Source organism: Rattus norvegicus, chromosome 18, assembly GCF_021556685.1.
Source record: "Rattus norvegicus strain SHRSP/BbbUtx chromosome 18, alternate assembly SHRSP_T2T, whole genome shotgun sequence".
Classification (NCBI taxonomy): domain Eukaryota; kingdom Metazoa; phylum Chordata; class Mammalia; order Rodentia; family Muridae; genus Rattus; species Rattus norvegicus.
The window spans coordinates 14333962-14347775 of NC_141551.1; the positions used below are offsets into that span (position 1 = coordinate 14333962).

Below are 13814 nucleotides of genomic sequence, written 5' to 3' on the forward strand. Positions count from 1 at the left end.
TAACTCTTTATGTGCTTAGTGCTTTCCTAGTATGAAGAGATGCTGAGACACAGTTTTAATCTGGAGAAAGTAGAACAGAATTTTTAATAATGCAAGTCTACATGAATAGCACACAACGATACTCCAAATGCATTTTAAGCAAGTGCAGAATTAAGCTACTCTTTTTAATACTCAGGCTTTAGTATAAGCCAAATTTTTCTCCCTTCTGCTTTTAGAAACATAATTACCACTTATAAAAAATTTCAAATGATTAAATATACATGTGCACACAAGTACACACACATAAATATAGCTAAAGGATTTAAGAATCAAAATCCCTTACAATTCATAGTAAATTACTTTGTAATTGCCTGCTCCTTTTATATTACTTGTAAAGTTAGTCTATAATTCTGAAAATTATGATCTGATTATTTATAGAGCAATTGCCATTAAAAGCACATTTTAAAAGCTTCATTGGTTTAACTACCTTGACTCAGAATAATAATTAAATAAATTCATCATGTAAATCATTCTAATTTGGTATTAAAGAAACTTGATGGGAACAAAGTGGCAGCATTGTTGTATTTTCAGGTATCTTAAATCGAGACAGGTTTGGGATTTAGTCACAGAGAACAAATCCACATTTGTGAGCAGGTTTAATTTTAAAGTTAATTTTATTACATCTGTGTTAAAAAAAAACATTTTAGCCCACACGATTTTTTTCAAAATAACCCCAAAAATGCTAAGTAAATTTTTTAAAGTTCAGCAAAAATAATTAGAATAATATAAGACAGGAGAATCTCTGGGGAACTTGGCACTCAGACTAAAAACACTGTTAATAGGTTTTCTAATTAAAACTCAGCATCATAAAAAATTAACCACCAAATTTAATTTCCCACTAAGTATAGTTTTACATCATTCTTATTAAAAATATGTTTTATTAGATTTCCCAACTAAATTAAATGGTTAAGTAGTAGATGCTTTTATTGTTGGTTCATATGCCTTAATAATGATGTGGAAACTATTGGATTCAGCCAAAATCGATGCAATTTAATCAGGAGCCTATTTTTACTAAAATGTTACTTACATATCCACTGAGCAGTAAAAAGAGATTGAATATAAACACTTACTTCTTATGTCATCTCAGTACATGCACGTTCTTAGTTTATATCCAATATATACGATTTTCAGAAATGAATCCCAAGCAGACTGAGATCATGAACGATGCATTTTTATAAGCTATAAAAGAACTGCCACCCATGGCAACTGTCATAAGAAAGGACAAAGCTGAACCCTGCATGACCTCACAAATGAATTCTCATTCCGAGAGAAACTTAGAAAATTCTAGGTAGAACAGGATTGAGGCTTTGCCCTTGACAGGCTGCCATTGTACAACTTAGGGACAAGAATGGAGACTGGAGAAGAGGTAACATTGGAAGCACTGATTTGCAACATTTGTCTAGTTTGATAGGCTCCAGAAGGACATGCAGGGTAGCTCTTAACAGTCAGTATATTTTAGGAAGAATTGTAATATAGGAGAATAATTATGCCAGTTCAGCACACAATCTAAATTTGGTAAAAGAAAAATGTGGGACTCTATTCCATACCTCCCTACTTAGTTATTTATCATATAACTAGAGTGTTCTATTTTTAATCAGCTCCATTCATACTCCCCAGGGCTACTGTCATTTCATTTGTGTAGGAAATCCTGCTAACTGAAATAGAAATTCATTCAATCTCAATAATGATTTGATTTGATATTCTTAATGTTCAGGTTATTTTAGGGCTCTATAGGATGGACCAATAGAATGAGGCAATTCATGTAGTTCTAACATTACTTCCTTTTTGTAACTCCATTTTCTAAAGCTAGGGTTCAGGTCACATGTGGACTGGATGGAGAGGATTACACTTCCTGCCACTTCCTCTTGTCCATCTTCTACTTAAGGTCCAGAGAGTTACTTTCCATAATTGTTTGTCTGGATGTACATTGTTTCTTTTTGATTACCCAACACTTGAACACTATTCATCTTTGGGGTATATTCTACATGATATGTATTTTTGAAGGAGAAATAAGCACCCACTCTGGAAGCAAACTGACTCAAAGAAAATATTTAATAAGGAAACAAAAAAGTTTAAAACAATATTTAAATGTTTAAAAGCATTTCCTAAGTATAAATTTTAGGTGTTCTGTTCTACACTCTTATTTGGGGGAAGTTCTATTATTAGTATGTTACAATATGAAATACCCAAGTAGCCTCAATGCAACAATCTCAGCCTAGATTCTAAAAGTTACTTCTTGAGACCATTTGCTCTCACTTAAGAAGGCCTTACAGGACTAATAATACTTTTCACAGGATTTGTTTGTCCAGGGATATTCAAAGAAACAGACATCAACATTTAAGAAATTGTCTTCTGAATTTTTACCTGGAAAATCACAGTTTAATAGGAAGACAGTGCTTTCTATTCAGAAGAAATATGAAATAAGAAAATTCAAAATGTTAGTTGCCAAAAAAAAAAATCCCAGAAGTTTTGTTCATTTAATAGCCTGTGCATAAATAACGCAAGGGGTAATTGTTATTCTTCATTATTAACTTGACCCAATTTTGAATCACCATGCAGACACAACTACTAGTGTGTCACTGAGGGTGTTTCCAGACAAAATTAACTTAAGAAGAGCCTTCCTGAATATGAGTAGTATAAGACCAGGGGCCAGAGTCCTTGACTGATTGAAAAAAATAGAAAGAGCTATTTTATATTATCTGTGGCTATAGTGAAGGGAGTTGTTTCCCTAATTTCTTTCTCAGACTGTTAATCATTTTTATAAAGAAAGACCACTGATTTATTTAAGTTAATTTTATATCTTAACTTTGCTGAAGTTGTTTATCAGCTGGAGAAGTTCTCTGGGAGAATTTTTGGGGTCACTCATGTATACATATTTGTATGATAGAAAATTCAAGTCTCTCAAGAAGGAAATCAAAGAAGTTCTCAGAAAATGAAGAGATTTCCCATGCTCATTGATTGGCAGAATTTACATAGTAAAAATGGCCATCCGACTAAGGGCAATCTGTAGATTCAATGCAATCCCCAACAAAATCCCAACACAATTCTACAAAGACATGGAAAGAGCAATTCTCAAATTTATCTGGAAAGGAAAAAAAAACAGAATAGTGAAGACAATTTTAAACAATAAAAGAACTTCTGGGGGAATCACAGTCCCTGGCCTCAAGCTCTACTACAAAGCAATAGTGATAAAAAACAAACAAAAACAAACAAACAAACAAAAACGAACAAACAAAAAAAAAAACCTGCATGGTATTGGTAGAGAGACAGACAGATAGATCAATGGAATAGAACTGAAGACCCACAAAAAAAAAAAAAAAACCACACACAGACACTTGATCTTTGACAGAGAAGTCAAAAATATACAATGTTAAAAAGAAAGCATCTTCAGTAAGTAGTGCTGGTTTAACTGGCTGTTTGTATGTAGAAAATGAAAATAGACCCATATTTGTCACCATGCACAAAGCTGAAGTTCAAGTCAATAAAGAACCTCAACACAAAACCAGATACACTGACTCTAATAGAAGAGAAAGCGGGCAAGAGCCTCCAACTTGCTGGCACAGGGAGAAATTTCCTAAAGAGAACTCCAATGACTCGCGCCATAAGACCAAGAATTGAGAAATGGGACCTCATGAAGTGTAAAGCTTCATTAAGGCAAAGGACATAGTCAACAAGACAAACCAGCAACCTACATATTGAGAAAAAAATCTTTACTAACACTACGTCCAATAGGGGGCTAATATCCAAAATATATAAAGAGCTCAAGAAGCTAACAAAAAAAAATGGGGTATAGAACTAAACAGAGAATTTACAACAGAAGAATCTCGAATGGCTAAGAAGCACCTAAAGTAATGTTCACAGTCCTTCATGATCAGGAAAATGCAAATCAAAATGACCCTGAGATTCCACCTTACACCTGTCAGAAGGGCTAAGATCAAAACCTCAGGTGACAATGTTTATTGGCCAGGATGTGGAAACAGATTAACACTCCTCCATTGCTGGTGGGACTGCAAGCTAGAACCACCACTCTGGAAATCAATTTGGAGGTTCCTCAGAAAATTGGAAATAGACCTCCCTAAAGACCCAGAAATACCATTCTTGGGATACACCCAAAAGATGCCCCACTGTGCCACAGGGGCACATGTTCCACTATGTTCATAACAGCCTTATCTGTGATAGCCATAAGCTGGAAACAAGCCAGATGTCCCACGACAGAAGAATGGATACAGAAAAATGTGGTTCATTTACACAATGGAATACTACTCAGCTATTAAGAACGAGGACATCCTGAGTTTTGCAGGCATATCATCCTCAGTGAGGTAACTCAAACCCAAAAGGCTATGCATGGTCTATTCTCACTAATACATGGATATTAGCAAAAAAAAAAAAAAGACAGAATACCCAAGATACAGTCCACAGAACTAAAAAGGTCAATGAGCTGAAAGGCCCAGGTGAAGACACCTCAGTCCCACTTAGGAGGGAGAAGAAAGCAACCATAAGGGGAGAGGAAGGAAGAATAGGGGAGGGAAAGGGGATAGGGGTGGTAGTAGAGGGGAACATGATGTGGTATTGGATGGGGGAAAAGGACTGAAGACCTGAGAGCCAGCAGAAAGAATGAAAACAGGAGACCTCAGAAGGAAAGAGGTTGGGAGGACCCTCCAGAATATATCAGAGACCTGGGAACTGAGAGATTCTCAGGACTCAAACGGGGAGACCCTAGATGAAAGACCCTATGGTGGGGAGAGGGAGTTTGTTGAGCCCACCTCCAACGGAAAGACAGGACATCAAGTGAGGGATGGGATTGCTATCCCACAGTCGAAGCTCTGATCCACAATTTTTCCTGTCTGAAAGAAATGCACATATGGAAATGGAGAAGAGCCTGAGGAAAAGAAGGACCAGTGACAAGTCCAAAGTGGGATCCAGCTCAAATACTATTACTGAGGCTATGCAGGGTTTACAAAAAGGGATCTACCATGACTGCTCTCCAAAAGACCCAACAGGCAGCTGAAAGAGTCAGATGCAGATATGTGCTCCCAAACAACAAACAGAAGCTGCTGACCCCTCTGGTTGAATTAGGGAAAAGCTGAAGGAAGCTAAGGAGGAAGGCAACCCTGTAGGAGGACCAGCAGTCTCCTGGTCTCAATTAACCTGGACCCCTGGGATCTCTTAGACACCAGATCACCAATCAGGCAGCATACACCAGCTGATATGAAGCCTCCAACACATATACAGCAGAGGACTCCTGGGTCTGGGTTCAGTCAGAGAAGACGCACCTAACGCTCAAGAGACTGGAGGCCCCAGGAAGTATAGAGGTCTGGAGGAGTGAGTGGGGAGGGGTCATCCTCATGGACACAGAGGGAGTGGGGAGGAGCTATGGGATGTGGAACAGAGGGTAGACAAGGAGGAGAAAAATATGGAGTGTAAACAAAATAAAAAAAAGCTGAGAAGCAGAATCCTCTGTCTGACCCTGTGTCTTCTCTATCAGACCTACCCCACTGAGATACATTGTATCTAAAACCATGAGAGAAAATACAATAGTGCCTACTTAATGTGACATTATTACTTCAATGAGAAAACTAACTACTTCAACACAGAATGCAGCTGACTTGATCTGACACTTTGGGGATTAGTGTTTCACACCAGCCCAGACTACATATTCCATTCTCAACCTCCAGAGTTCTGTCAAATTAAGGCTACCATACCTCACATAAAATGATCTATACAATCATTTTATTATCTTTTTTCTGAAATTAATATTCAGAGTTAAAAACTACTTCCCTGTCCCAGTGAAATAGGTATTGAGCCACATCACAATTTTTCTAATTAGCCATGGTTGTTGTGAGATCATACATATGTACGTATAATTTCATGTCTATTTATAGGATACTATGTGTACTTGGATTAGCCACTAAATTCCAAGTTAATGCTTTCTTTTTTAAAAATTACTTTTATTTTTTAAGTCTAGTTGTTACCTCCCTCCCAGTCTGCCCTCCTACAGTTTCTCATCCCATTCCTCCTCCTCCCTCTCCTCCTATCTCCAAGAGGATGTCACAAATCATCTGACCAGTTGAAGCATATCGAAGTATTTTATAAGGCAAATATTATGAGGAAATAGAGAATTTTTGATTATAGTGAATGAATCATACATTTCTACATGCTAACATAATTATCAAATCTATTCTTGAATGAAAACTATTATGCATTTAAAGCTAACGTTAGGTAGACATTGAAGTAGCTGTTGAAAACTTAGTGTGTGTGACTTTCTTCCCCTTTTCTTTCGCTAGATATTTCCATATTCATGAGTGTGGCCACACAGATATTGTTATCAAATTGTTTATGCCATAATGAAGTAGTAGTCATGAGTGATATAACCTTCAGTAGATGGCAGAGCATACGTGTGATAGCCTGTCTTCCGTAAGAGCACATCTTTCAGTGACATCATAGCTGCCTTCCTTTATGAGAGCATGCTGATGCATACACAATGATACAACCACTTAGAGATACATTTCTCAGAATGTGTCTCTCTGTGACTAAACCAAACATGACACAAAGTCATATGTGCCTGGAAATGGAACCTCTAGTTTGTAGCATTACCTGGGTTGACATACCACAGTCACAAGGCACTGCCTAGCTACCCAAGAACACTATGTGCATGATGTCATTACCAAACACTATGTGCATGATGCCATCAAACGCTATGAGATGATGTCACTACCAAAATAACAGAAAAGTGTTTAGAACAGAAATATTCCCTTCTGTTATAAATCTTTGGTTTTAAAGCTGATCAATATTAAAAACAAATAATCATTTGGATATTCCTCAGCTTCCTTAGACATCCGTATCTACCTTTTTTAAGGCATAAAGAGAAAAACCGACAGCTCACCATGACTGCAAAAAGAAGAGAGAAATCTGATATAACAGGATTTTTTTTCTTTTAGTTAAATCAGGTACAACTCTCTTCTTAGAAGATAGCAAGATAGATCAGAAGTGCTTTACATACAGTATTTAATTTGGAAAAGCAAGTAGATTTCTTTGTAGAAAATAATTGACCCTATCAAAGGGAATCAAATGCCTGCTTGAACCAAAGTTTCAGGTCTGTGCAGAAGGCTGCTGCTCTCGTCAGCCTCCCCATCACAGTCAACTTCAGAAAGTGGAAATCAGATGCATCAGACATCTCAGGGCAAAGGAACAACTCAGGGGGAAATGCTGGTTAGAGCTGCTCCAGGAAATGTAGGATCTGAGATTCAAAGGTAAGAACTTAAGGGGTGGCCTTTTACCTAGGATCTCTTTAAATGGATGCCATAGCATGAAATTTAACAAATGGGCTGTATGTGGATCCACGAGGCTGGGAGCTGTTAGATCCAGCCATGTTTCGTGGAACTCTGTGAGCCACTGCCATTGCACACCGAAGTTGTACTCCCAAGCTCCCTAACCTTCATGGCAGCATCGAGGAGCTCGTGCTTACAGGAGGAAACTCAAGGTAAGCAGAGCCATTGGGTGAATTTAACCCAAAGACGGGCTTTTACGTCTGTCAAACTGTCCAAATGCTGCAATGTGGCATCTTTAATCCAAAATCAAGGGTAAAATGCTTCCTATGCAAAGTCTGTTACTTTTATGTATTTTGTAAATTTTTGGTTTTGTTTTTTAAACATGGTCTATGGGTCTCTTATCTTTTACGATAAGAGGGAAGCAACATGAATATCTAATAATCAAAAGAAACTTACTATTCTATGCCGATCTCAAAGTACCTTCCCATAAACTCTTTATTCAGTCTTCTTGACCTTTGCTTAATTATCTCACCCAGGGCAAAACATTTTCATTCCTTTCCTCCCTGTCTCCAACACTCAAGATTCTGATGATGAGATATTAAATCCGTGATAACCATATTGAAATAGAAACAGAAAAGGAAGCCTTTAAGTCTTCATTCTCCATTGTATATGGTGCTCAATAGAGACATTATGTAAACTGCCTACGTTACAATTTCTGGAATTTCAAGAAGCCACTTCCTACTTCAGCCTCTTTGGGGAATATTTTCAACTTGATGCTAAGGAAAAAGAGAACATTTTACTCTAACTTTTTAAAACTTTTTTTTCAGCTTTTGGAAATCATATCTGCTTGGATTTTAACTGATCATGGAGAGGCTGAGACAGAAGGACCAGGAATTTGAGGCTAATCTGAGCTGCATGAAACCGTCTCACAACAAAACAAAATGTAAAAACATACAGGGACAATAAAAGATTTTATACAGAGCAAAATTGAAGTTTTAACCAATTATTACAATAGGAGTTTAACCCACCATTTCTCCCAATGCTTTCAGCACATCTGATTTATGAGTACAGACAACGGCGCTCACTCTGTCACAGTAAAATATTACTCTTGCACAGTTTGCTGTCACGTGTATCTCTTCAACCTTAAATTATATAATATTAATACTGAAAATGCTGCTCACTCAGACAACCATATGTCAAGCCCACTGCAGAGACGGTGAACACTGTGAGGAAAAGCATAACCAAAGAGCATCCCGTCCTCGTGTGTCTGCTGTAGCATATGCTCCTCTTCTCTCCATACTTCCCTTAAAGCATTTCCCTGTGGACTCTCCTCTGATAGCCTCTGTCTGCACAGATTCTTCCTTCACTATGTCAGTCAGTTATGACCTATGGGCCATTTGCACCCCTACCAAGCAAGGAAGCCCTTGTCAAATCCAGAGATGGAAACTTGTCTGAGAAAACATGTACTACCATGCAGTCAGTAGTTGGAAAGAGGCTGCTTGATATTTACCAAAAATAAGAGAGGGATCAAAGGTGTGGAGGCTGAGAAGTTCTGCCCCATGAACTCTAACCTGGGCCCACATCAGGATGCTCACCCACTATTAGATAGATTACACCACAAGTCCTTACCTTCTTGCACTCTTTAAAGATTAATTTACACCATTCACAAAGAACTAACATATTCCAAGCTAACCAATACTTAGTTCTTCAAACATCCCAGTATTTAAAAACAAGATAAATATTTAAATTTTATTATTATAAATTTTCATTTTTAAAAAGCCAAGTAGTTTCTCCTACATGTTAGATAGATCACTTTCTTTATGTTATATATTACATGAGTCGGGTCTATGCTTCTTAAAATGTCTTATTCATTTATTTGCTCAGCATTACATACAAATACATATATTTATACACACAAGATAATATTTTGTACATACACAAATGTATGCCATACACATATATGTATATAACTTACATGCAAAAGAAAATAATTAGGTATGAATAGCACAAGATAAAGAGCACACTTTAGGTATAAAACAAGTATAATAAAGTAGTATAGGTATGTTTAGGGATGTGCACATGCATGTGCACATGGGAATTGAACAGTATGGTGCTAGCATGGATAATTTAAGAGAATGCTATTATCAGGATAAAGGAAAGAAAATATGTAAAACTCATTTTACAAACCATAATTATATTGGAAAGCTACACCTTAATTATTTAAATGATGGGACATGTAAGAAGAATTTGAAATGGAGCACATGACAGGAAACTCATAGTGGAAGAATACTTATAAATTAATAATAGAAGAGGAAAGGGTAATGAATGAGAAAATAATATAGTCTCACATGGTAATAAGAGCTCTAAGAAATGTTAACAATTATGAGGTGGATGGAGGGAGTAGGCCTTTAGCAGATTTTCTTTATAGATAGAAGGGCTTGCAGAAGAAAACTGGGGACTTGTTTGAGTGCAGAAGAGATTGAAAGCAGCATGATTAGCTTTGCTCTCTAAGTGGTGAATGTGGACAAAGCGAAGAAATACACCCAACACTTGTGAGCAGAAAGTGGTGAGGAGCTCTCGCAGAAAGCGAAGAGCTTGTGATGTTAGTTTCAAGTGGCGATCGTAATAATCTACCAGGATAGGGAAAACCTCTCAATGGACTAGGAAAAATGATGCCAAAGAAAACTCAGTGGACAGCACAATGGAGAACTCCTCAGGCATCACAGGAGGGTTAGAAGGAGGCTGGGGAAGCTCTAACTTACACAATTGAAGTCATAAACCAATTTTGAATTACTTCTTTGGTTTCTACTTATAAACCTTAATTTTACAGCTGCTATTTTATTAATTTGCATCAAATTTAATTCAAAGGCAAAATCTTCAAAAAGTTTTCAGAGTTCCTTGAGAATATCAGGCCTGATGTGTGGACCATCAGCTGACCTCATAATTGCCAGCTTCATTCCCAGCATCAACAAAGGGAAGGCTTAGGAGTCTTGCAGAGATTGTAGACTAGGAATGGCAACCTTCCTTTCCCTTTGAGCAAGAAAGGAGTTCAAGCTCACAGCAAAGTACCTCTTCCTACAGCACCCCTTTAAGAAAATTGTCTTTAATATCGTGTCCTTTGGGGCTGGGCTGTTTGTTAATAGAAAATTTAATCATCTTTAAACTCTTCATTTTCTCAAATATAAAGGATGGCACAAGAAACCAAAGCCAAGGAGACATTATCCTAGATATCCAACTGCACTCTTGTAGCACATTTCATATTTAAAAAGAAAGCAAGATATGCCCGGATTTCATAACTGACATCTTTTTATAAATCAGTCTAACACTTTAATTTTGAAAAGAGTACTTAAATCTAAAAATAATAAAGTGGATGACATAACCTGAGTGCCCAGAAAATGTCTCCATAGAGACAGATTTTTTTTAAATGGACACAAGAGTGAAGAGGTGGTTGTGATTTTAATAGAGTCTTACTCATTGCTGGTCTCGCTGCCTTATCTATCGTTTGTTCGGTGTGAAAAGCTTACCATCCTGCTGGCCCTGGGCAGTCTGGGGACTTTGCACTCTTTCTTCCAGATTGGAGCTAAGGTCAGAGTTCACGGCGGACATCCGAGTTGAATCACTCATATCAAATTCATCACTCTCTATTGAACTTTCATCCTGAAATGGGTTGAAAATATTATTAGGCACCATAAAATTTAACTGTGTGCAAAATGTAACTATTCCACCCCTGTGCTTAATTAAAGGTTACCAGTTCATAAACTATTATCAGACTCTATAAAGCATGGCACATAGTAATAGATGTGTGGAACAACAAATCATGCAACTCTTCCTTCAAAAAAATGTTCAAAAGAATGTGGGTATTCAAGCAATGTATTAGGCGGTATCCCATTGTAGAGAGAGAGCCATGTCTTTAAAGAGAAAGCAGTTTGGGAATTATCCTGAATATTTAATGAATAGTTTCTTTCAAGGGTGAGCATAAAACATGATGGATAGGAAGATTTAAGTTTTACTATAAACACAGTGACTTGGTAAACTACCATCAGCACATATGAATATAAGCATATATCACATAACAGTAAGATATTTTCATCTACAAACAGGATGAATTCCAAGTATAAACTAAGATACATGCATAGACTCGATGTCTGAATTTGATATAGAGCAATGAATTCTCAATATATTGCACAAATAAAGATGACAGATACAGATTATAGAGAATAGATGCTATGTAGATTATAGATATGCAATAGATTATAGATATGCAATAGATTATATAAATAAGTGATGGATGAAATATAGATGATAGGTAGATAGAAAGAGATGATAGATAGATAGATAGATGATAGACAGACAGACAGACAGACAGACAGAGGGGTGATAGATGGTTTATAGAAGAGATGTAAAGGATTATATGTAGATAAATAATACAGAGCTATTTGACAGACAGAGCACTGAATTCATAAAAGGACTTCTATATAACAATGTGTAAAACTCATTCACTAAAAGTCAGGTAACAAAAATCTCTAGCAAATGATTAATTCAGAAAAATGTCAATTGTGAACAGTTAATACAAAAACTGGTATACCTTAATTTTGGGGATTATAAAATAAATACTCTATTTCCCCTTTCCCTCTCCTCCATTCAAATTTTCCCATATACCTCTTCTTGCTCTTTTGAAATGCATGGCCTCTGTTTTCATTAACTTTTGTTAAATGCAAACATGTATATGTATATACAAATACTTTCTTAAATAAACCCTGCTCGGTATATATAATGTTACCTACCTTTGTGTTTTCAGGGACAAACCATTTGGTATTAGATAATGAGTTTGTGTGCTCTTCCCTAGGGAAGACTGTTTCTTCGACTCTCAGGACTCTTTAGTGACTTGTAAGCTTTTGTTTAGGGTTGAGACCTTGCAAGCTTCCAAAGGAGGAAGGTGACCAACAGTTCACCTACTGCCACATCAACTACCAGCATACCGAATATGCATACATCGATGGTAATGAACAACTGTCTAATTGCACTTAGGACCCATTCAACAAGAGGAGAACATGCATGGTACTAGAACCGTGCTAACTATTCAGGGCTGGTGAAGCCATGCAGGAATCTACGACCATTGCTGTACTGAGCTAGCATAATTCCCCTAACAGCAACCTAAACTTTATCCTTCCTTCCACGGGTGAGTGTAATCCTCACCTCTCATCAAGGAAACTTCTCTTTGAAACAGAATGCTTTGCTCCAATTTTACTGAAGCAAGGAATTTGTCATTTTACTTCAAAGTTCTTATTTCTTAACCAAATTAACTTCTTTGCTAATTTAAACACGCTGTTGGGTTTGTGGGCTTTTATTTTTTTAAAACAAACTAAGACATTTTCCTACTCAAAGAAGTTATTCCTTCAGTCTCCAACTTCTTCATATGATTTGACCTGCCTTGTAAGCAACCTTGTCCTGGGGATTCTCTCGTTTTAATCTCTGAATTTTGTTAGTATGGATGGGCACCAAACTTGTCAGACCTTATGGATATGAGGCAACTGCTTTATCCATTGAAACACATTTCCAACCCTAAAACTTATCTTTATACAGAATTATTTAATTACTTATATATCTGATTTATAATTATTATTTATATATATTTAGAACCATAAATATATTTATAATTTATAATTATGATTATTTGTCATTGGTTTACGGTTTTTGGGAGGGAGTTAGTATCAGATCAGAAGACAACTTGCCCTAGTCATTTGCTTCCTGCTATACCGTGCCTTCATCCTGAGGACTGAACTCGGGTCATCGAGTGTGGCCTGAAACACCTTTTATTACTATCTTGCCAGACCAAGCAATTATTATGGGTAACACAGCTGATGAGATCTGTGTAAAATTAGTTTTGTAGAATTTATATAAGTGTAAACTGTGTGTGTGTGTGTGTGTGTGTGTGTGTGTGTGTGTGTGTGTGTAAGGTTCAATCATGGTCTTTGTTCCATGACATGACTGTAAAAATAGATTAACATTGTAGTTAATCAGTATACATTTATCATCATTAAATAACATTTGTAGCTGTGAATGATGGTGAACCCTGTAATCCCAGCATTCAGGAGGCGGAGTCAGATGAATCCCTGTGAGGCCTACAAAGCAAGATCAGGACAGCCAGGGGTACACAGAGAAACCCTGTTTCAAAAACAATAGAAAATAGAGAGATAGAGATAGATAGATAGATAGATAGATAGATAGATAGATAGACAGACAGACAGACAGACAGATAGTAGATAGTAGATAGATAGATAGGCAGACAGAAGAACAGATAAAATTTATGTCAACATACTTTTTTAAAAGCCTGCCCCACATGTGGCCCATACATATACAGCCACCCAATTAGACAAGACGGATGAAGCAAAGAAGTGCAGGCCGACAGGAGCCGGATGTAGATCGATCCTGAGAGACACAGCCAGAATACAGCAAACACAGAGGCGAATGCCAGCAGCAAACCACTGAACTGAGAACGGGACCCCC

The 13814-nt window shown here is 37.0% G+C and overlaps 1 protein-coding gene and 1 long non-coding RNA gene across 7 annotated transcripts in view; one reads left to right on the top strand and one right to left on the bottom strand.

Moving 5' to 3' along the window:
* The window catches only part of Nol4 (nucleolar protein 4), a 362305-nt gene that overhangs the window by 212589 nt on the left and 135902 nt on the right, over positions 1-13814 (bottom strand). For all 6 annotated transcript variants that reach the window (NM_001415694.1, XM_087593008.1, XM_087593005.1 and 3 more), the window contains 1 exon segment: positions 10832-10964. In NM_001415694.1, coding sequence (NP_001402623.1) covers positions 10832-10964 — 133 coding nt within the window.
* LOC120098257 (uncharacterized) lies at positions 1340-8294 on the top strand. The gene is made up of 3 exons (XR_015642808.1): positions 1340-1405; positions 7127-7289; positions 8135-8294. It is a non-coding gene; the product is annotated as an uncharacterized LOC120098257 (long non-coding RNA).